This window comes from Pteropus alecto, unplaced genomic scaffold, assembly GCF_000325575.1.
Source record: "Pteropus alecto unplaced genomic scaffold, ASM32557v1 scaffold21, whole genome shotgun sequence".
Taxonomy (NCBI): domain Eukaryota; kingdom Metazoa; phylum Chordata; class Mammalia; order Chiroptera; family Pteropodidae; genus Pteropus; species Pteropus alecto.
This window is the reverse complement of record NW_006436282.1, coordinates 15,419,688-15,444,530: the sequence shown is the minus strand read 5'-3', so window position 1 is coordinate 15,444,530 and position 24,843 is coordinate 15,419,688. Positions and strand designations below refer to the sequence as shown.

General features: G+C 38.5%; 1 protein-coding gene across 1 annotated transcript in view; it reads right to left on the bottom strand.

Moving 5' to 3' along the window:
• The window catches only part of DNAH11 (dynein axonemal heavy chain 11), a 270,126-nt gene that overhangs the window by 185,747 nt on the left and 59,536 nt on the right, over window positions 1-24,843 (bottom strand). Inside the window, 8 exon segments of the mRNA XM_025046892.1 lie at window positions 2,361-2,594; window positions 5,386-5,535; window positions 15,059-15,185; window positions 16,398-16,489; window positions 17,569-17,793; window positions 20,067-20,189; window positions 20,944-21,066; window positions 23,683-23,841. Of these exon segments, the coding sequence (XP_024902660.1) occupies window positions 2,361-2,594; window positions 5,386-5,535; window positions 15,059-15,185; window positions 16,398-16,489; window positions 17,569-17,793; window positions 20,067-20,189; window positions 20,944-21,066; window positions 23,683-23,841 (1,233 nt within the window).

The following is a 24,843-nucleotide window of genomic DNA, read 5'->3' as shown; positions in this document are numbered from 1 at the left end:
AAGACTCTGGCAAGGCAAGGACATATATCTAAAATGCAGTATTTTTGCTTTTAATCCCAACATAATTTAACATACAATCACACTAGGTCTAGGGGAAAAATTGAGTTTAAAATAATGACCTCAGATATTTATCTCACTACAATTTGGAAGTAAGAACTAAGGAAAGAAATCTCTTGCTCAGGCGGATCATCAATAACAGCCAACTCTGATCTCAATTTTAAAATTAAGCTATTTTACAAATATAAGGGAGTTGGGGAAGGGTGAATTAGATAAAGGAGATCAAAAATATCGTAGCTGAAGGAAACTGGACTCTGGGTGTAATCACACAATAGAATATATAGATGTCAAATGATAATGTACACCTCAAAATTGTATAATTATATTAACCAATGTTACCCTAATAAACTTTAAAAAATCAGCTACAAAAAAAATTAGAATAAATTAATATTTAGAAAAAATTAAAAAAATAAAATTAAGCTATTTTAAAGAGATAAAGTTCTTTATTTATTAGCAAGTCATTTTAATTAAAAACAATCTCTAGTATATGGTTACATCCATGTCTAAAGAGAGACAACTAGAAGGGTTTCAATTTATGTACATTTCTCATGAACCAAACTACAGCATAACAGTATGTTATCTTCTCTAATGTGCCTATTAGTATCAGTCACCAAACTGAAATGTACTGAAGGCATCTATTCGCTGGTCTAACATGAACATTTCTATTCATGTTAGAAGTTTTTTCAAAAAATTACTTTTCCTTTCTTTCTCTTCTACATCTGGATTTTCTCATTCTATATCTTTAACAATAAACAAATCAAGAAATTGAAAATAATGAAGTTGATATAAGTAAAAAAAATCCATAAGACACCATTTACTGTTTTAGCAATAAAATATTCTAATCATTACAAAAAATACAATAATTGGAGGCAAGGGAGAAAAAATCAGAATAGATCAAGTAGAAATACGTTTGTTACAAGATTTAAGTTTGAACAGTGATTGATAACAGCTGAAATTTAAGAGTGGATATTATTTTAAGTATTTAAAAATTCCTTATTTAAATATGTAATGAAAATAGTTACTGTAAAAGCACAAATATCAATAAATTAACCGAAAAGTTATTTTTGTAAGCATAATAGAATTCATTGCAATTTAATTATCTCAGTGGTTTATGCCCATTAAAAAAAATGTAACTATTCAGTTTCCTCATCCAAATGGCACTGGCTAGAATTAAAGAGACATTGCCTTAGAAGGAAATCAGCCACTTCTTTCAATCTAATACTATGACTGGAAGCCTACTAAATAGAAACCAATGCCCCATTTTCCAAAGGATGTAAAATCAAGAATATATTTTTCTCCAAAAGCAAATCATACAAAACTTCTTTAGTAACATAAATGAGGTGGTCCCTACCCAAGATTAAAAGAGCAAAATTGAAAGGAATTATCAACACACGCTATGGCTTAAAATTCTTGAATGTGTCACAAGACAAGCATCCTTCACTATCCAAATCTATTTGATATTCAAGGTACTGAGTTAAAAGCACTGCTACAAAGAGAAGAATGGGAAGTTATGGAAAGCATTCTGAATTCTGCTGGCCCTGCCAGTTTCACTTACAAATTGTGGAATATTGGGAAAACTATTTAATATCTCTGGATTCAACCTTTATCCACTGAATGCAAGAAGGGTAGACAAACTCATATTTACACTCCTTTCCAAGCCTAGTATTCTCTTAATCTATCAAATAAAAGAAAGGCTATATGTCTGAATTATTCCATAGCTAAGAGCACACCTTAAGATGGGAGGCTTAAGGAGAGGAGATGGCATACCTGGATGAATAAAATGGAATTCAAAATAGATTATTTTCCAAAGTTACTCATCTGTGATTTATAATTAACAGAAAACCAAAATGCATAAAAACATTTGTTTTTGTTGAACAGTCATCCACCTTTCTGAATCATGCACGTATTTGCTAATAAATACATTGTCAGCTGAGATGGAGAGTCTTACACAGAAGGAAAAAAAATAGGCACAGTACCCAGAAGGGAATGATGTCCTAGAGTCTTGAGGGGATAATAGACATGATGGATGTTTTGAAAACCCATGTAGAAAATTAGAATGATAATATATAGGTAGAAAATGAAAAGTTAAATGACTGATTGCTAAAATCTTCCTAGTACAGTACCTTGCACACAGAAGACACTTGGAAGGAAGGAAAGAAGGGAGGAAGGAAGAAGGAAGAAGGAAGAAGGAAGAAGGAAGAAGGAAGGAAGCTAGCAAGCAAGCAAGCAAGCAAGCAAGCAAGCAAGCTAGCTAGCTTACCTCGAGTCCCTTTAATTCTCTAAATCATGAAACTATAAAATACCTGTTTTTTATGAAAATCCTTTAGGGCCGTTTCATAGCCTTCTTCCAGTCTACTGAAGGCTATTCCTACATCTGTAGTCCACCAGATTTGTGAGCTGGTTAGTGCAACCTGAGCCGGGAAATCGAAAATCCAGAGTTCCCTAGGTTTTTCATCATAGGCCACTATAGCTTCTGTGATTGAATGTCGCACTGTCTCTTGCATGGTCTGCTCAAGTTGCACAAGCCACGTTTCCACCTTTGGAAGCAAAAGGAAATGTTATAACACAGGCTTAACTATGGCAGAGGGGCAATTCCATCCTCTCGTGGGCTCAAAGGCCACGCAAATAGTGAGGCCTCAGATGGATTTATTTTACATCCTTGTAGAAAACTAGAAGAGGGGTAACTCAAAGGAAAAGGTAAACCAATGACTAATGAAATGTTTTTCCTACATGAACCTGTCTTCTGCAGACGCTTCTCAACATATTTCACCTACTGGCTGGCTAATAACTTCAAACATTCTCAACAGAAGGTATTCTCAATCCTTCATTTTTCAGACTTGAAGACAAGGAGATTCTAGACCAAGATCCCCTCTGGTAACACACAATATTTGAGAAACCAAAGCCTCTAGAAAGTAATGCGCTAGAGTGATTTTCTAGAGCTTTGAGGATATGGGAAACTGATTTTTAAAAATATACCTTTTGATAATTTCAAAATCTATTGAAAATTCTTCCCTAAAATCTTCATAGTTCTTAGTGTTAAGACAAGGTGTTTTTAGTAAGCATCTTAATTATATTCCCTACTGGTTCTCATCTTCACACTTGTCAAAAATTAGACAGTAGGAGAGTTTGAGAGGCAGGACTACTGCTGACTTGTAAAGATTCATCGTTTTTTAAATTCGAGTTTATTTTGCTCCCACAAATATATTTCAGCCAGTTTTCCATCCTATTCAAATATGCTTTGTTAAATTTATCTATGTTTCCATGGGATATTGTGTAACAAAAAAACACATATACTATTTGCAAATCATTGACCATATCAATAAAAAATGACCATAATAAATTCCAAGGACCACATGGGATGCTGAAGATGTATAACTGATTTCTATCCCTGCTTTTGTGAAGATAGCAGCCACACTCAGTCCTAGAACCACTTTCTCTGGAGAACTGTGGAATGGTATGTGGTTAATGAGCTGACAGCCTTCCCTATTCAAAGAAAAAAGAAGCACTGCCCTGGAAATGGCCCCAACATCCTAACAGCCTTCTCCTCTGGCTTCATAGCTGGGCTTTGTTCACATGCCTGAGTTCAGGGTCTTTGATCTAATCAATGCTTTAGTTACTAAGCACAATTCAATGTCACCAAGCAGTAAGTTCCTTCAGTGAATCAGACATTATTTAAGCATCTCCCAGATACTCTGGCATCCACGCCCTCAATGTGACCAACTTTTCTCAAGAACTTTCCAGTCCACATTGGAAGACCAAACACACACACAAGTTGATATATCAGCTCACGTTCAGATGACCATGCCAACAATGGCAACTTAGCTCAGTATGATTTGAGAACTAAGCTCTGATGAGGTGTTTGTTTGACCCCTCCCTTTTTGGTAGTTCATCAGCTTCTGCCCAACCCTCTAAAAAAACAGTTACCACTTCCTATTATTGCTACTTGTGTGTATATCCATTTCTTCAATGAGCCTAAGAGCTCTTCGATGGCAGGGGCCATGTCTTATCCAAAAGCCTAACCCAACATCTGGTACACAGTAGGTATTCAATAAACAGTAGTCAAATAAAATACAAATAATCTAAATTGGAAAGAACCAATCATAACAGTGCAAGAGTAAAGACCTAGAGTAAAAGCATCTTTTTATAAAATAAAGGCAATTATTTAGAGAGTAAGTCTATTACATGCTCGAAAGTATCTAGCCCAAGTTGCTTATACAGAATAAATTAAAGCACTATGAAAACTTTCAATATCGAGGGTTTCTGCTACTGACAACCACATCTGTCAACCGGACTGTCCTCCTTCTGGGCGCTATGCCAGTCAGCCAGCAGTCTGCTGGGGAGGGAGCAGGCAGCAAGACACTTTAGTCAAGATAGTTTATGGTGACTTTTTCTAATCATTGTAATAATATCCTAAAGAGCCCAAGAGATCAAAAAATATATTTTAATCAAAGTATGCCACCATCTGCTTCCCCTTCATTTGGCAGGAATTTTCTGGTACAATATTAAAAAGCAAGAGAGAGGAATAAAGAAAACCCCTGCTTAAAAAAAAAAAATGTTGCCATCACGTTTCTGCAAGGGGCACTTTAAGGACCCACTGTCTCAACCCAAATGGTTCTGTAATAGAGGCTACTGCTCAGTGATTCTGTGGATTAACCCAAGCTATACAAGTATCATCATAAAAAAAGATGCAATTCCTCTAAATCATCTGAAAACACAGAGAGCTCTTTCATCAATCATAACGAGCCATTCTTGCAGATCACTGTTGAGAATATTTTTGAGGTATTTGGCTGCGAGAGAAGAGAATATGCTAACTTAACTGTCTGTGTACACGGTAATTAGAGGATGTGACATCAGTTTGGTAGACTCAATCCACTTAATTTATGAGCAGCCATTTACAACCTTCACATCAGAATCCTGAACCACAAACCTCTTTAAAACAGGCTTTACTGCATATGGTGCTGCTTCGCCCTCATCCCTGTCCTCTCTGCAGTGGTGAAAATGAAACGTTTTGTGGGGGCTCTGTCGCCGGGCTGCATTTGTTTCTAATTCTGGAGTCCACTCATTCAATTTGAGACAGTCCCTCCTGTCTAGTTCAACTGCTAGCATCTCTGAGGCCCTGAGAGGTACTGCAGCCAAATGCACAGACAGTGGGAAGCATGGCAGAGAAGCCCTCTGCCACACTGGACAGACATAAACAGGAAGCTCTGAACACAAAACTAACCAGAACCTTATTGGACATGAGTTGATTTCTCCTTGTTCAATGCGACCTTTAAAAAATTATCCCGAAAATCCTCCTCTAGCATAGAAAACCTCATAATCAAAACTTACATGGCCTATGCAGTCACACTCGGCTTGGAATGGGACATACTCCTTTTCTTTGCTGGACATTCCAATTGCTCTGTGTGCAGAAACATCCTGATCGTCTTCAAACTGCAGATCGGCGATGCTATCAAAGAGTTTGGCAAGGTGACGTGTTACCTAAGACAAAATACAGTCTGGTGACCTAGTGATGATGATATAGGAATTCACCAAACTTACTTTATATAGTTAAAGAGCTGTCTCAAAATGGTTTTCCTCAAAACAAAAATCACTTCTTAAATTCCAGAGTTCAAAATGACCTTGGTGGAGAAGTGGCCAGACACTCTGGGTACATCGTGAGGGTCTGGGTGGTGAATGCTTACCACGCAAAGTTACCTATTTTCTACTTGAAGACTGGAGACTTACTAACTCCTCTATCTGTGCCACATTTCTGTAGCAACCAGCTTGAGAATTTTGTGGTCAAGCTTTTAAAATTCAGACATACTATTATACCATAAAAAGCTTTGTTTTTTTGGCCAGACACTCTGGGTACATCGTGAGGGTCTGGGTGGTGAATGCTTACCACGCAAAGTTACCTATTTTCTACTTGAAGACTGGAGACTTACCAACTCCTCTATCTGTGCCACATTCCTGTAGCAACCAGCTTGAGAATTTTGTGGTCAAGCTTTTAAAATTCAGACATATTATTATACTATAAAAAGGTTTGCTTTTTTTTTCTTAAAAATAACCATTTTCTTATCTAACGTTTACTTAACATCCTTTTTCATAAACGTAAAACATTTTAAAAATTCATTAACTATTTTGGTGGTCTTAGTTTTTTAATGTATAATGCTTGTTTATTTCAGTCATCCTGCAAGGAAACACACTCTGACCACAAGGACAGGAGGACCTGCCTATCACTCTGATGAGACCTTCCCTAGTTTATTCATGATGCATGTAGCTGCGAGGTAGCATTTCCTTCCACAATCAGGAGCAGTGTGTCTCACGTAAGGCTGGACCCTTTAGTTAACAGTCCTGCAGCTTCTGGTAGTTGTAGGCGGTTTAACACATATAAAAAAAATGTGTTAAAATATCTGAAACAAAATATGTTAGATACGATCTTACATCTTGTGTTAGGTCCCACGTTGTATACTTGCTTTGACACTTGTTACTTAAGATATGAATAGGATTTCCCCATTTTCAATGATAAGGAAATCAAAGCTAAAATATTAGGTGACTTCTTCAAATTGGCATTGGTAAAAGTAAGTGGCAGTGAGATTTTAAGCCTCCAAGATCAGGCCATAGCTACAAAGTTCAAATTTTTCTGGCACCATAACCTTTTACATCCTAAGCTATAGGATCTTCAAAAGAAGCCCCAATAAATAGCATACTGAACTCTACATACGTTCCCAACTATTTGAGAAATAAAACAAACCAAATTAAAAGACAAAGATGAGCGTCTGTTCTGCCAGAGGCCAATTCGGAGACTAAAACTTAATTGGCGTCCAAACAGAACTACAGAATTAGCACTCCTTGTCCATCTAGTCACATCAGCACAGACCAGGACAGGCTCTCCACCCACAAGTACTGCCATGACAAAGAGATGGGGCAGATGTGTGTTCTGTAGGTCAGCTCACAAGGGGGAAGAGAACAGACTATCAGCCAGGTCAGCCGCTCTGCTTCCCTTGGGGTAGACCGTGTAAAGGGGCAGAAAAGGAACCAGAGAAAGAGCCAGGATGAGAAGAAGTGGCCCTCCTCACATACGGTACAAAAACTGCTACGTGGAAAACAGTTTGGTGGTTCCTAGAAAACTTAAACATGGAATTACTATGTGACCCAGCAATGCTACTCCTAGTATATACCCTAAATAATTAAAAACAGGTACTCAATTACTTGTATACAAGTGCAGTACTATTTACAAAAGCCAAAAGGTAGAACTAACCGAAATATCCATTAATAGATAAATGGACAAATAAAAGTGTGGCCTAGGTAGACAATGGATTGTGCAGTCATAGAAAGGAATGAACTACTGATACATGATACAATGTGGATGAACCTTGAAAACATGCTAAATGAAAGAAGCCAGTCACAAAAGACCACATATTGTATGATTCCACTTATATGAAATGTCCAGAGCAGGTAAATCCATAGAAACAGAAAGTAGATTGGTGGTTGTAGGGACTGGAGGAAGGAAGGAATGCAGAGTGACTGCTTAATGGGTATGGGGTTTTATTTTGAGATAATAAAAATATTTTGAAACTAGACAGAGGTGATGGTTGCACAGCATTGTGGAGGTACAAAATGCCACTGAATCGTACACTTCAAAATGGTTAATTTTCTATTATGTGGATTTCACCTCAATAGAAAAAATAAAAGGTGCTAGTAACCAGAAGATTGTTTAAAGCTATACGGCATTTACCGGTATATAGGTTCCACCTCTGTAATTAATTTTTCTGAAAATATATTTTAACTCAACTTGATAACTATCCCAGTAGCAGCTTCTGGGTACAGGAGCAAGCTGCCTAAACTTCCTGCATGACAAAATACCAGTAAAGAACTCCTGAAGAGTGATTCCAACTTTGAAGCGTTTAGCCTTAACATTTTTGCTGTATTTGCAAAAATGTTAAAGAAGATCACAGCAAAAAATCTACTGAGTTTAAAATAGATGAGTCTTTGAGACTCTCCCTTACTTTAAACCTAGACAGAAGAGTAGCCGATGACCACTGCCTGGGTTATCATATTCCGCTCCATTCCTGTACGTTACCCCAAGGACATTTATACACAGAAAGTATCTCCAATAATCTAACAATTCACTGTCACAGCTGAAGTGGCCAGGAAGCGCACAGATGTTTAATGGCTTCTACTTTGTAATGGACCTAAATAATATTCAGGTGAAAAGCTGCAGGATAAATGAGACCTCAACCATCAGACACCCTCACACATTATTGCTTTGGTGAGAAAATAGTTTCAGAAGAACTTCTAGGCCCACAGTCAGCCAGTGACAAGGAAATGCAAACCCCATGGCTATGGTTCTCCTATCACATATCCATGGCGTGTTTAAAGTCAGATGTTTTCACATTCCCTCTCCCCTGTAAAGCTTCTGAGAGAACAGGGCTGGTGTTTAAACTAAGGGGGATCCCGTTGTCCTCGAATTTCTTCCATTTCTAATGAGATCTCTTTGCACCTGTTAACACAAAATTAAAATTCCTTCTTCCTAGTTCGGTATTTCAAGACTTTTTATTTTACAATGAAAAAGAATACAAACACCTCGTAGGCCCCTCTTTTGATCTCGTTAGAGAAACAGAAAGGATTTAAACAACTCAAGTCATAAAAAGCCAGTAACTTCAACAATATCTTATAAGTAGGGTTTCTAAAATGTTGGCAGCAAAAATTGAAATTTTGTTCCTTCGGTGTACAGTGCACAGCAAATGAGGTGCAGCTTCTACAAGAGACAACAAACAAAGGCCAGCGGTCAGGAGTTTCAGGTTTCACAGTAAGGCCTAAAACTCCTGGGTGGCAGGACACCACATTTATAAGATTTAATATTTGGATCTCATAACATTAAAATGATGTTTTAACTCCACATTGTAGTAAACCTGATTTTGTTGCGTAACTTAGCTGTGGAGAGAATTCCAATAAAAGAGCTGCAGCAGAATCCTAAGCAGTGGCAACACATTTGCAAAATTAAAAAAAAAAAAATGTGTATGTATACATATATACACAATTTTAGCCAATCATATTAACTATTTTGCAAGGATAATCAAAGGTAATCCCCACTGGATATATAATTTATGGCATATTTATTTAAAATCTAGATCGTCTATTCTCTTGTCACACACCTAAATGCCTAAGTCCTTCGGGTATCAGACTGCCTTTACACAAAGGCATCCATTTAAAATATGGCATTTTCCGAAATTCCGACCAGAAATGCTGCTCTCACTTGAGCAATTTCTGTGACAAACTACACTGTGGTGAGGAGCCTCTATTCCTCGATGCTCAGTGGAAGATAAAAGAGACAACGGCAAGATGGCCCAAACCATGACCTGTCTCTTCTCATTCCTTCCTCAGCCCCAAACTCGAGGGCAGCCCCTTCCTCCACCTTATGTAGCATATGGGCCAACAGCTCTCTATTTCCTCTAGAAAAGCTGAGATATTTTATTTCAACTAAAACTCATTAATTCTTGCATGTTATCAACTAACCACTTGCATCTTGAGCCTTTTTCCTCTTAATTGTCTGAGGGGAACTAAATCTTGTTAGAGAAGGTTGTGACATGCTGTATTGAGCTCCATCATCCTGATTCCTGGAATTCAGAGGCTGAGACACTTTCACTCTATCATGAAGATAGCCAAATGGAAGCACTTGATAGAAATGAACATGTGCTTGTGACATGTGGGGTCTTGGATATTTGCCTCTTTAAGATCCTAAAGAGCAGTGCTCTTTATCACCTGATATTAAGTCAATTTCTCACAAGCACCTTTCCGAATGTCAATATTTACAGTCTATTAAAGGTATCAGTTTAGTGCCATCTGTCTCATCACTGCAATTTGGGAGATTTCTCAAAAGACAAGTTGGCATATTTTCTCTTATCAGATTTGGGCTGATGCCATTCAAGGATATTTCTTGCTGCAAATATTAAACATTTCTGAGCATATATATTCTTGATTTTGTCACTGTAAAGAATGTATTATGGTTTCAATTTCTACAGCAGTAGAAATTCTAGTAGCCGCATTAAAACAAGTAGAAACAGGTGAAACTAATGTTAATGTATTTTATTTGCCCTAGTACATCCAAATGTTTTTACTTCAACATGTAATATAAAAATTGAGATATTTTACATTCTTTTCTCCACAGTAATTTTTTGAAATTAGGTTTGTATTTTATATTTACAGCATATCTCAATTTGGATTTTTCATCAGAAATACTTGATCTGTGTTTAGATATCATAAATGTGGTTGCAAAAGTAAATCCACACACTCAAGTTCTTTCAAACACTTATATTTTCCAATAACTGAATCAAATCTCAGTTTTTAAGTTTAAATCAATTAAAATTTGTTGAAGTTAAAAATTCAAGTCCTCAGGTGCCACATTTCAAGTGTTTAATAGCCAAACACATGTGGTTCACGGCTACTCCGTGAGACAATGGAAATGCAGCAGATCACATTGAAAGTCTGTCTGTCTCTAATACTGCTTCCTGATGAAGAAGCTTTAACTAATCATCATATAGTAGATGAAGGAAAAGAAAAATGTATAAACTCTTACAGGACAAAAAGATTTTTCAAGTCAATAGGAATCAGTGGCTAAAAACATACTGACTACACAAAGCTGTCAGCTATTTCAAGGCGCTGTATAACAATCGGAAAGGGCATGAAGGAGTCAACTGATACTATTCCATCTGACTTTATCCAGTATACCAGTTTGCTTGAAAAATACAAAAAGATGCTTTTCTAAAAGGGGGTGGGGTGTCAAAGAATGTTAATACTGAATCACGAGTAACTTCAAACTAGCTATACAGAACTATTGCACCACGTCAATTAATCCTGCAAGTATGCCTTTAAGTTTGTACTTCCATACGCATCTTTGACCACTGAATTAAGAGATTTTTGACCACTGAAGTTAAGCAGTGCCCGCACCCACAGTCCTTTAGGTAATCCCTGACATTGGGAGGTCAGGGTGAATTGGGAGGAGAAAAATCTTAAAAACTTGACCTAAGCTTACCAATAGCTAATGACGACCAAAGGCATTCTACACACACTGGTCTCATCACTCTGGCATTCCGACTCAAGTGTTTTCATTTGGGAATTTTTGCTTACAAGACTGGAGGTGGTCGTGATATCAGACCTCAATGGCTGATGAGTTCGAGCAGATCAAATTCCACAATTAACTGCAGAAACTCTCACTTTGGCCCACGCTCTTAAATTGAATGTGGCAGGTGGAAGAGGGGGCCTGAAGAACTCAAATCATTCACAAGGTGTCACCATGAAGTTATCTGCCCACAAAGAGTGTCTTTTCAGGGGAAACTGCGTTGTTATTCCACAAGCTGCAGCTGCCATGATACGTCGTTCACACCACTGGGATCACATTCAGGAACGTGGGTACGAAGGCAGAGGTGGAAAAGCTGTGTCTGATGGTCCAAAAATGATTCCGATATTGAAAGGAAAGTAAAAGAGGGTAACGAGGCCAGGTAATTTGGCATTACTGCTGAAAGCATTACTATTCTGTAGTAAGTGACCAAGAATTCAGAATGCACCTTAACTTTGCGGAACCGTGTCAGGGACGGAAGCTGACTGTGACTCTAGATGACTCAAATTGTCCTTAGCTCCTTTTCAATGTCTTGCCCCAACAAGTCATTCCTGAGTGGCCATTTGCACCACAGAGGCAACTAAACGCTTTTTCTTAACCTGGACCTTTAGTAACAGCGTCACAGCATGTTACGTGAATTTCCATTGTTGGAAGTTTAATCCGTATAACAAAATAACTCAATGAAATCATATTTTAAGCACAATTTGAAAGAATATAAATCTCCAATTTTCAAAAATATCAAAAATCTAATCATTTCAAAGCTGGTGGGTCTAGAAACTGTAAACCACATTTACACTCTGGCCACATGGCTGGACCCCTTTAGCTGATAGGGAGAAATACGCAAGCCCTTTTGTTAGCATGGCATACACAGCACTGCTGCTGACATTCATGACATTAGCATGGCTGCGAGCGATTCTGGAGATCTCTGTGCTGTGATTTTAATACTAAGCTTCACTGAAACTTAAAATGTTGTTAATGTCTTCTACTAGCTAGTCATTCATTATGGAGTGGTACTATTACTGGTACTGAGCAGTGTACCTGAAATTCAGGGATTTAGAACTTATAATTAAAAAGCTAGGAATGAGGTAGGTAAGACTACCATGATAAATCTCATCGATATTAGAGAAGACGACACTAAAATATTGAAGTGATCCTGTGAAAATAGAATGATTTAAAAGATACATCTTCAAAGTTTAATTAAAAAAAAAAAAGGAAACATCCTGTAACTTAGGAAAAATAAAAAAGTTGGCATTGGGGATGCATAGAACCAAAAGCTAGAAATGAGGTAGGTAAGACTACCATGATAAGTCTCATCGATATTAGAGAAGATGACACTAAAATATTGAAGTGATCCTGTGAAAATAGAATGATTTAAAAGATACATCTTCAAAGTTTAATTAAAAAAAAAAAAGGAAACATCCTGTAACTTAGGAAGAATAAAAAAGTTGGCATTGGGGATGCATAGAACCGTGAGCTAAGGCATGAAACATTTTTTGATTATTTTAAAAGAGGTAAAAAGATTTGGTGACAAGTACATGTTGAGTGATCTGTTCTTCTAGCACCAGCCGAGACCTTCAGTGCTGGGGATGTGCACGTTCTGAAGACAGCAAACAGGGGCTGGGACAGATCAGCCCCTCGGGGACTTGGTAAGACACGTCACAACTCCTTACTGTCTTCTACCTCCATACACCCCTTCCATGAGCAGGGGAGACAAGGAGCCAATCTCACGACTGTGAGTTGTCAGCCCACGGGGGATGCTATGGATCTTCCCCACTCCTTGGGGGAAGGTAAAGAATTGTTTCCTCCAACATCTACCCTTAAGTCACCAACTGGGAGGAGTTAGAGAACCACTCATAGAAACTATAGGCGCCTACGCAAAGTAAATCTGTGACACGTCCCTTATTTGAATATCCACCTAGATATAAAAGGAGGAAGACGTATCCAGATGGCTGATTCCACCGCTAAGGGCAAGGCCTGCAAGAGCTGAAATAGAATTGGCTCTGCAATATATATCCCTGGGAAGTTCCCCCTTGTCCCTGAGGACCTGCAGCTGCGTTCACAAGAGACCCAATGTGTGGATGCTCACTGTTGAGGACAGGGAAGCAGAATAAGTCACTGCTGGCCAGAGAAGCAGGAGCAAGCATTAAGAAAGGACACTGACCCACATATGACACCACTACCCCCTCTCCATGATAAACAGGTAGGGCAGCAGAATTAAAGAATTGGTCTCACTCCCAACTCCAAGTTTATTATGCAAAAGCCTGGCCTTGACACAGAGATGAGATTGGAATTTTAAACTAGACCTTTCTGAGTTGTTTTTGACTTATTTATTTATTTTAATAAGAAAAAGGGACTAAGGTGTTACAATACCTACCCAAGAAGTTATAAAAGGGTCTGCTCCTCAGTGTAAAAAGATTCAGCAGGGCTTATTTGGGACTAATAATAGTAGAAAAATAAAACTGTTTCATGTCCGCAATCTCTGTAATTAATACTGTTCAATATACCAGTCACACAGTGTTTACTGTGTTTAAAGGATATAATTAAAAGAAAAAGAATGTTATTCTAGTTATAGATTTATGCATTTCTCTTCAAATGTATATTTTGAAAATTCAGAATTTTAGGAACATCTACCTAGAATAGAATGTGACACCCTCTACCTCATGTAATCACCCCTGGCAGAGGGTCCAGCTGCTGGTCATGAGGATATTCCCAAGAGAGGACTGAAGCACAAGTGTGGTTTTGACTGCTATGTGTGCAACTAGTAAAAAACCACCCCAAACACCCAGTTATGTACTACAGAAATGAGAGATGGATTTACTGGGCTCCCAATCATTCTAAGCAGAGGGAGCTTATTTTACAAAGCCTTCTGGGAGTTAGCACGACAGTACTAAATGGAACCCTCATGGCAGCCCCGAAAATGTTGCTGAAGTCGACTAACAACTGTTATTAACAGCAAGGCTTCATTTGACCAGCCATCAAACTGAATTTAGGTTTAAAGAGAAAATATGAACGAGACCGAAATAACCAAGATAACTGCTGTGTCCAAAGGACAGCCAAATGCAGGAAACCGTAGTGTGAAGAGACACATATTCCAAAGAAAATGGCATAAAAACATCTAGAGAAAGAAAATGGAGACAAATCCACAATGACAAGGCACAAGCTTCGGCTTCAAAATCATCTGTGATATACAGTCAACTCTAGGAGTAACCGCCTATGTCAGCTGTAATAACAATTGAACAGATAAAAATAAAAGCCAGCATCCTCTCAATGTGTAAAGGAAGAAGTGCTTTGGGATGTTTATTCCTATTTGAGTCCTCAGATTACAAATGGTAATAGCTGCTTTTATTTGCTCGAAATATTGTCATGAATGGTATGTTTTTTTGTTTGTTTGTTTGTTTGTTTATTTGTAGAGGTAGGGGAAAATTAGAGGGCTAGGTAGAGGAGGAGACTGAAATTATTCCAGTCTACCTCTGACAGCACTGAAGACGAGTCCAACTTAATAATTATACAGTTTATTCTGGAGTCAAGGAATTAGTTAGAAGACACCGGCCACGATCTTGTCCCAAGTGACCCATTCTCCTCTAGGAAAGCTGCTGGCCAGGCTCCAGCCCTTGCCCCAGAATTCTGGGGAATCTGGAACCACTGTCTCTTCCATTAACTTCCTCCAGGGCCCTCAGCCTTGTGCAAGTGATAACCTTTCCCTTTACTGAGGACCAAGAATTACTTTCCTTGTTCCTTTAGCACTGCCTCTGGCAGCCCTCTGCAGCTGCATTAAGAATTTTTCTTGCAGATGGTCTAGCTCCTGGCACGTGTAACATGATAGGTGGCATTTGACAATGACAGAGAAACTGTGACTTTGCTTAGGTAACACAGTATATTATGAGACTTTAAAAAATTTATTACCTGTTTCGGCTGAGCTCCCTTTGAGAGGATGTCGAGTAAGTCTGCAGAAGACACGAAATAGAAGCGTGGAAAAGCCACACGCTTGGTTTCCAAGTATTCAGCCAGAGCTTTTTCACAAAGTGACAGCCTATATGAATGAAACGTCTTTTTGAACTTGTCTTGCCCATTCGGTTATTAAAACATCAACGAACAAAACCCAGCACCTCTCATCTGTCCACTCATCACAGGAAGCTCACCGTTCTATCAAGTAGCCTACCTCCTCATCTCCGACACCATCTCCTTGCTTGTGACTAATATATGGCATGCCAAGGAGGAGGAGGTGCACGCGCACACACATACACCCATCAGTTAAGGCTAAATTTAGATGAGATTTAGGTTGATGTCACTCATCATTTTTCTTAACGACACCCCTAATCAGCAGGGAGAAGACTAGATTTGGCTTCACTCAACCGGAGCACAAAATGCATTAGTTAAGACATCGTTGGTTCAAAGTTTTCCTTTTCCTACTGAATCTTTATAAAACACAAGTGGCTTCAACTCACTCTGGTATTCAGGGGAGTCATAAGATTATTTCCACTTTTTTGTTCTTAGCAGAGCAGAGATGACCCCAGAGTCTGAGCCCCGCAAACCCCAAAGATCATTGACTAAACAAGTAATTAACTTATGTAGAAATCCACCCTTTTAAATTATGGCCGACTTTATCTCTGAAAAAATTCCAGATCATGAAATAATTCTGCTTATGTAATATATATTTTTATCTAGAGCTCTCCTCTACCTTGCAATAAAAAGAGATCACAATTCTGCACAAACCTCTTCTTTTTAGTAGCTAATCTGACTATTTTTAATCAAAAGCCAGAATATTCTTATGACCAGTAGCTGTTGCAGAATTACAAACGGCCCTTAGGACAAGGATTTCGAAAGTACTAATATGTTCTCTATGGATAATTTATACTATAAACTATATACAAAGTAAAGGACTTAAAATAACTGACTGCAATCCCAGGTCCTGGCATATAGTAAATGCTTAATAAATGTTTGCAGGCAAGCTCAATAAAAGAATTGACCTATCGATCATGTTGATTCTCTTGATAATAAGATATACTAATTTTACTATTGTGATTGTCCTTTTGGAAAACAGAAATATATTTGGGTTTGTTTACATTAACTCACAAAACATTTGTACCACTAATACATACAAGGCAACTAGATAACTATAAGCAAAATTATAAAATAACTTAGTAGAAGTTGTACCTACAATAAGATGTTAAATACTATTAGGTACTTGAAAGAAATCTCATAAAATTATAACAAACTGATCGCTTTATAGTTTTATTCTTACCTGTACTGTAAATCTTTAAGTTTTTCATAGAGATTAGGTCTGCACGTTGCTTCCAAAACATTTTTTATTTTAGCTGTCTTGAACATTAAGTCCTGTGTGAAAGTACAATATGGAGTTGTAGATGTTCAAAATTATTTTTTGAAAATTTTCAACCATTTTGGGAATGAAGAACATTCAAAAATTAAAATAAAAAAAATGAACAATGAGAGAGTGAGGTTAAAGAGACTTCTAACGCCATGTCTGTTCATTTTTGCATTTAAATTTTTAGATAAATATCAAAACCAAAGTATAATCGCACAATTTTCACTAAAATAAATTCAATAGACATTATCACCATTCTGGGTTCATGCCAAATTTCTCTCTTCGAACCAAATAAAAATAGCCCAGAATCTTACAGAGTGCATTCATAAAGGAAAATGAGATGAAATACTAAATGACTTATCCGTTCTTTCCTCCTTAAAAATTAAACAAAATAGAATTCCTCTCTTTGTTCTGCTTTAGATAGAAAAAAATATTTAATCTCCATTTCCATATAAAAAGGTACACCCATTATTCTTTGCTGCAAGTCTCTCAAATCATTAATCATTACTACGTGTACATCTCTACGTGTTCTCTGTGGCTCTTTTGAAACAAATAAACAGATAACTGGTAGTATTACTTTGTTACTGGCTTCTGCTCCTCAGTCTTTTACTTAATGAAGACGAATCTATCTACCACGGCTTCCTGCAGGGGTAGGCAGTCTCTGACCTATGGGAAACATCGGGCCTGCTGCCCATTTTTGTATGGCCCGAAGTTAAAAACGATGTTTACATTTTTACTGGTTCAAAACAAAAAAATCAAAAGGAACAATATTTTGTGATACATGAAAATATGAAATTCAAATTTCAGTGTCTATAAATGAAGCTTTATTGGAGCACAGCCCCGCCCATTTGTTTGTCGTGTTTTTTTTTCACACTACAATGGTGGCATTGAGTAGTTGTGACAGAGACCACACAAAACCTCAAAGCCTGAAAGATTTACTATCTGACCCTTTAAAAAAAGTTCTCTGTGCCCTATTTTCAGAAATGCAAAAACATATTTATTTTTATAAACACCCTAAATCATGTTTCTTTGCAAGATTTTCATATTATTTGGAAAACTCTGCTAGGATAGAAAACTGTCTTCTACAAACCTTAAATTCAGCATTTACTTTATCAAATCTTCTAGCATCTTTCACAAGCTGGATTCGAATATCTTCTGAACAAACAAAGATGCTTTCTAGGTGAGACCAAGTTCTCTGGACTTCCATCCAAGTAAAGATGACTGAGTCTGCTACGTTTAATTGATTTTGCCAGCTTAAGACTTGCTCCATGAAATATTCCACGTACTTGCTTTGAAGCAGAGTCTGCAACTGAACCTATAAGAAAGGCAAAGAATTTTAAACAACAGCTGAATTAGCAGACCCAGAGTACCATGACAGAGAATCTATATCTATTCTTTTTATGGCTGGATTCCTAGGGCCTATTGTGCAATACTTAGAATAGGCATTCAGTAAGTATTTCCTAAATGAGTGAATTTATGACATTAAATACTCATATTAACACTTCTTCCAAAAGAAAAAAGATAAATATAAGCAACTGCATTTAATATGTCTTCTACAAGATGATCGTTCATCTCTATGCAGGCAAGAAAAAATATTGTGTACCAGGGTGCAGCTTTAATAATTTCACTTTATTCTTCATGCTTTCACTCTCTCCCTGGTCCCTGCTTATTAATCATTCCAAGGTTGTGGATCTTTTTTTTTTTTTCCACTATTAAAAAAATAAAACAAACTTCCCTCCAGCTTGTTAAGTCCTCAAGCACCCATTTTCCTCCTCTTTCAAGTTCACTACCAAACTTTGCTGCTTTCTTAACCCTAAGACTTTCTTTAATTGCATGTGGTCTGGCAAGCATTTCTCACCATTCTCAGATGCTGAAATCTCAGTCTTCGAATGGAATGGCCTCTTCTCATTCTCCCTCACTTCTAAGTACTCAGAACATTTCATTCTTCTTTCCCACGCCCCTGCCCCCGCCCCCTCCCCCATCAGCTTTATGGAGACATCACTGACACATAACACTGTTAGTTGAAGGTGTACAGTGCGATGATTTAATGCGCATATATATTGTGAAATGGTTACCATAATAAGGTTAACGCCTCCATCCCCCACATAATTACCTTTTGTGTGTGTGTGTGTGTGTGTGTGTGTGTGTGTGTGTGTGTGGTGATAACATTGAAGATCTAGTCTTTTAACAACCTTCAAGTAGATAATACAGCACTGTTAACCAGTCACCGTGCTGTACATTAGATCTTCAGAACTTACTCCTCTTACACCTGCAAATTTGTGCCCATTGATCATCTCCCCATGTCCCCCACTCCCCAAGCCCTGGCAAACACCATTTAATTCTGTTTCCGTGAGTTCAATTTTTTTTAGATTCCAGATATAAGAGAGAACATAACCGTATTTTTCTCTGACTTATTTCACTTAGCATAATGCCCTCGTGGTCCATCCACATTGTTGCAAAAGGCGGGATGTCCTTTTTTTATGGCTGAATACTCTATTGTGTCTATATACACATTTTCTTTATCCATTCATCCATCGATGGACACTTACTTTGTTTCCGTGACATCTGAATCTTCTTTGGGGGAAAAACTTACCCCATGGCTTCTATGATATTGCAGTATTCTTTTTCTACTATTTCTCAGGCCACTCTCTCTGCCTCCTTTATGTCTCCTCCTCTTGTTCACCAAATGCAGCCTTTTCTGAAGCTCTATTCTCCACTGGCTTATCTTCTTTCCCCGTCATTATACAGCTCATCAATGCTCAAGATACCAACGACAACCTCCCAACCTACTGATCTGCACTGTACCTGTGCTGAGTGGTGAGTCTGACTTTCCACCTCTACATAAATGTCCCTCACCCTAAATATACCAATAACAGAGCATCATCTCTTAGACAAGAGTCTTTTCCTAAGTGACTTAAGTCTAATAATAATGACAATACTGTCATTTGCTCTGAACAGTTTGTCTCTTTTACCTTTTCTATCTCTTATGTCCAAAGAGATGCCAATTCAACCTTAGAATTCAAGACACCCTCTCTATATAAATATATACACACATATATATGTATATACCCACATATATGTATACATGCGCTGTGCTCTGGCCCGTCTCCCCAGCCTTATTTTTTATTACTCCCATAAAGAAAATTTATATTCTAAAGACTCTAAAGTCTTAAAATTACCTCTGAATGGCAGGTACTTCCTGTCATTTCGAGATGCTACTAACATCGTCTCCATTGGCTGTAACACCCTTTCCTGATCTCCATTCTTCGTTGAATACCAGCCCACCCTTCACAGTTCAGCACAAGCACCACCACCTAACGAGGCCCTCCCTGGGACTTTCACCCCCATGTTGGAGAGCCTCTGTTTCTTCTTAGACCCACTGGAGCCCCTCTGTCTGTCTCCCTACTCAAGTGCAAGTTCCTTGAGAACAAGTGTTCGTACCTTTTAATCCTGAATGGTACTGTGCCTACAACCTGGTACGAGTAGATGCCCAATGAATGCATAAATAAATATTGAGTATCGGAACTTGGAAGAAGTCTAAAATCATAATTTAAAAGAAAAATTCTGTAATAAAAATATCCATCTTACTTGGTTGTGCTCCAGTGTTTCAAAAAGCTGTTCATCAGACTTTAGTAATGGAATGCCTGTCCGACAGTGAACTTCGTAAGAGAACTCCATGGTCGCCCAGGTCTGACTGATTTCAGTAATAACCTAGACATAAACGGTATTAAGATATGTGCATGAGTTTACTTTAGAAACAACATCTAGGCTGCCATCTGGGATTTTTTTTAATTTCACAATTTTCAAAAAAAAAAACCAGTGATATCAGATATTATTGGCCCCAATTTTTTTCCTCTAAATAATTCATGGTAATGAGGTTTAGAGAACGAATTTCATCACACAAAAAGAACAAGCATTACACCAATATCAAATTTCTGTTGGATCTGACTTGTACATCCTTCGCTGAAACAGAATGCTAGAGCAGGAAGGGACTTAAAAGGTTATCTGAAAGTTTGATAGATATTATTTACAAATTAGCAGCATGAGACAGGTGGTCCTCCAAGAATCTGAACGTGAACAGCAGTTCCCTGTGAACCTGGGTAAGTTAATTACCTCCATCTCAGTTTCCTCTGCTGTAAAATAAAGATAATAATAATGCCGCCCTCAGAGATCAAATGAATATAAATAAAGCACCTAGAACAGTACTTGTTGCAAAGTAAATGATATGTAAGTGTTTTATTATCTGCTACCATCATCAACTGGGCCAATCCTCTAGTTTTACACATTTCCTGTGACTTAGAAGAATTAGTTTCCTGCCCAAAGTTACAGTGCTAATGAGCAGCGATGAACAAGCAGGGACTGTGTCTCCACACGACCATGGCATGAGGGCTTCTCCATGAGCCGCATATGTGCTAATACACGGAATCCGTTCCAGTGTGAAGAGGAACAGCAGCAAGGACACTACCTTCTCAGTGCCCAGTTCTTTCACTGCTTTGTCCACAATGCTTCGGACATCATCCTCCACTTGGTGTAACTGCAAGGCTAACAAATCTGCCAAGGTTGTGGCTTCGTTTATTGAAAAGTTGACCTGATTAGGAAGAAAAAAGGGCAGAATTTATATTGCACATGTATGAATGGTTCCTTTAACCTAATGGAACCATTAGGTATGAATCCTAGCTAACCATACTCAGGTCAGCTGCTTAGCGCATCTCTAGTTCTGAAAGGTGCTGACAATCAAAGACAGTGCCTTATAACTAACTCCTGGTTACTGAGGCGCCACCCACCGGAAGCTAGGGCCGAAGTGTGGGCCACGTTCACACCACACTACTTTCTTTTGCTTCATATCCTTCCCTTGTCAGCTCATTTCTTATCTCCTTTGCCCACAAAACCCATTTTTAAAGAAAAGCGCTATGTTCATTTATTGCAATTTGGTTGAAATCCCAGGAATCAGGGAGCAGGCTCGTTTGTCTTTTCTTCCCACAGTGTGCTATGCACTGAATATAATTCCCCGTTGCTTCTGTGGTTTAACCTAGTTTTATCACTAATTTAATCTTAGTTCCTCAGTTAAATAAATAAATAAAACAAAAAATAAAAAATAAAAACCTCACTCATAGTTTCACTCGTCATAGGTACCATGTGAAAAAATAATTCGCATTTATTTCTTCATCATCTTGTTGACTCCCACTGCCCCTCGAGTATTTGCTAAGAAGCTCTCAGCCCTTCCTAAATGTCCAAAGTCAACTATGTCCCTCGCAAACGAAGAGCTGACCCAGCCACACGATGGCAGGAAGGCTATTTCCTTTCCTGCTCCTGCAAAGAATATCAGGCCCTGCTTCTGAAAGTTGCAGTCCTCGCCGGCTCTCCCCGTTCTGAAACATTCCTCATCACCATCTGCCTCTCTGCAGGGGGCGACTGAACTTCTTTATTTGCCCAGGACCGAGGGGGTTCCCAGAACATGGGACTTTCAGTGCTAAAACCTATACAATTCTGGGCCAACCAAAAGAGTTGTTCACCTTTCCTCTGTATCACCTTTAACCTCACTTCACGGCTGATGGGGACCAGAGAGCCAGGCCTATTTTAGAGAAAGAATGAGCAGGGATGTAGAATGGGACCACCTTGATCAGTCGTGCAGCTCATGCACTGAACGAGAACTGCTCTGATGCCTCGGGACGGCCTGGAGGAAGGTGCCTTTTCCTAAATTGTCTGCCAGAGCAGGTACCGTGTTCTACATTGCACAAAGGCCTATAGGCAGGAGGCTATGGTGGGAAGAAATCTCACTGGAGGAAATGTGAGGAGGGGGAGGGAAGCAGGGCATAGTCTATTACATACTGGAAGATTCGGAAGATTTTTTGAAGGAATAATTAATTAACTACAAAATCTAAATACTCAATGCCTAAATGACTCTGCGGAAAGTATCATAATAGCTTCAGGAACCATTTATTGAGCACTTACTACATGTTAGATCCATAGACATAATCTCACATCTACGTTCTGCATGGGAAGCATTATAGCAATATTGATTTCATAGAAGGGTCAGCTGAAGTATGGAGAACAGGTAAGTTGCCCATGACTTCAGATTTATTAAGTGTTAGAGTTGAAACAACAAAGCCCAGGGCATCTCCACAACGCCAAGCTGCCCCTTTCCTCAGTTTCCCCAGTCTGAAAACTCTGTCTTGAAATCCTGAGAGCCTTTCTTCACAATGCATGCCTCAGAGTCTAGATTTGCCTGAGGAGAAAACACCCATACCATGCTGCCTTTTATGTATTTTAAACTCAAAAAGGTCAACTTTCTTGAAAAATAAAGTATAAGGTTGGTATATTTGCTCTTAAATACATAAAGACAGGAAAATATAACCTCAAGCAGCACAGATACATGAGGAACCATTTTATACTTTACAATAAAATCAAAACCATCAAAAGAGATACAATCATTAATGAATTGGGGGATCACCATTTCAGAATTCTCTCTCCCACTAAACTCATTTCTATGCCCTCTGATCCTCTTTAAAACGAGATTCTTTGCAGCCATGTCATGCTCTATAAAATGCCTTCGCATTATCTCACTTGATCCTTACAAGATCCTCTGATTTTATTAATAAAAAACAAAACTCAAAATAGAGACATCATGGGTCTTGTCTGCAGTCACACAGCCAGGAAGAGATAAAGGGGGGGTGTGTCTAAGTCAGTATGGGCTGCTAAAAAAGAATACCACAGACTGGGTGGCATAAACAGACATTTATTTCTCACTGTTCTGGAGGCTGCAAGTCCAAGATCATGGTGCCAGCATGGTCAGGTTCTTGGTAAAGGCCCCCTTCTTCATTTATAGATGTCTGGGTCTGTCATCTTATTGTATCCTCACCATGGCACAGAGTAGAAAGCTCTGGTCTTTTCATCCCTTTATAAAGGCATTAATCCCATTTATAAGGGTTCTACTTCATGGTCTAATTATCTCCTAAAGGCCCCACCTCCAAATAGCATCACATTGGCAATTGAGGCTTCGATGTATGAATTTGGTCCATAGTAGGGGCTAAAACTAGGATATCTGCATGTTCAGTTTGTTGGTCCTATGTCAAGAACATGACCTCTCCCATTTAACCAGAGAACTTTTCACAAATCCCACTTTATCCCAGATGAATAATGGAAACCAAGGAATTACACTTCACAATCACAAAAATATTCAATTAATGAGACTTAGGAAACTGACCCCAGTGGCCTTCGTCAGCTGGTGCCAATGCCTATCTCTGAGGGCAGGGCTCCGTAACTCAGTGACAGCTCTCAGGAAGGTTGTCATGTCCTTTACTGTGCCTTCCAGGCCTGCATAAGCATCCCAGACACGGACTTCCTTGTCTAGTGACCAGATTTCCTAAAGAAAAGTTAAAAAAAAAAAAAAAGTCCTCAAATATAATAATACATTTTATAATTTGCCCCCTTAGAAAGAATAAATTCGCTGGATTAGGAAAGAGAGTTAAAGCATTGATGCCTCAAGGTTAAGGACCACAACCAGAGAAAGAGAAAAGAATCCACTCATTCATACAAGTCCACTGTGTACAAGCCACTTGGATACACTGGTTTCTTATTCACAGGTTCTAACTGAATGTCCCATCAGGAAAGTCATGAGACACTGAATGTAGGGAAGTGATTTCTAGGACATGTGCGATGACGAGTGTTTCCTCTAGAAACATAATGAGGCAGAAAACTGAGATTGTCGTCTGGATTACCAAGATCTTTCTCTGAAGACCTGACCTGTTCAAATGTAACCTTGAAATGCTGGTTACCTTTGTTGTTTGTTCCTTGGAACTTAAATATTTCATGAGTTTAAGATATGTCAATTATGGTCCTTGACTTGGTTGTCTTCTTGGCCCATGGAACATCAACAATTATGAATGCGAAAACCCACAATAAAACAACAGTCACAGGACAAAGAGAATGACAATGCCACTTGTTTAAAAAATAAAATAAAGGCGCTTCAGCTGGGAGTGGAGGTTAAACTGTCACTCCGAAGTGAGATGATCAAATGGGAGATAAACAGGGAGTGAGCACAATAATGAGCTATGGGGACTATGACATTCAAAAGAATGATGGGACATTTTAGTTAGGGTCTTTGGGACCAGGATGATACGGAAGAAAAAGCGGGAAGAGTTGGTAGGAGCTGAGCACCAGACTGAGTTGAGGCGAGATGTTCTGGGGTGAGAAGAAAGGAAAAGGCCCTACCACGTCTTAGCTGCCTCTCCTGGACACGCATTTCGGCATCACCCAACAAGGTTCTACTCTCTTCAGAGGGAATGTGATGACGGACTAGCTATCAAAGTTACCAAAGCCCTAAATTCAAACAAGCTCTGTAAATATTGAATCCCCTTGGGATACT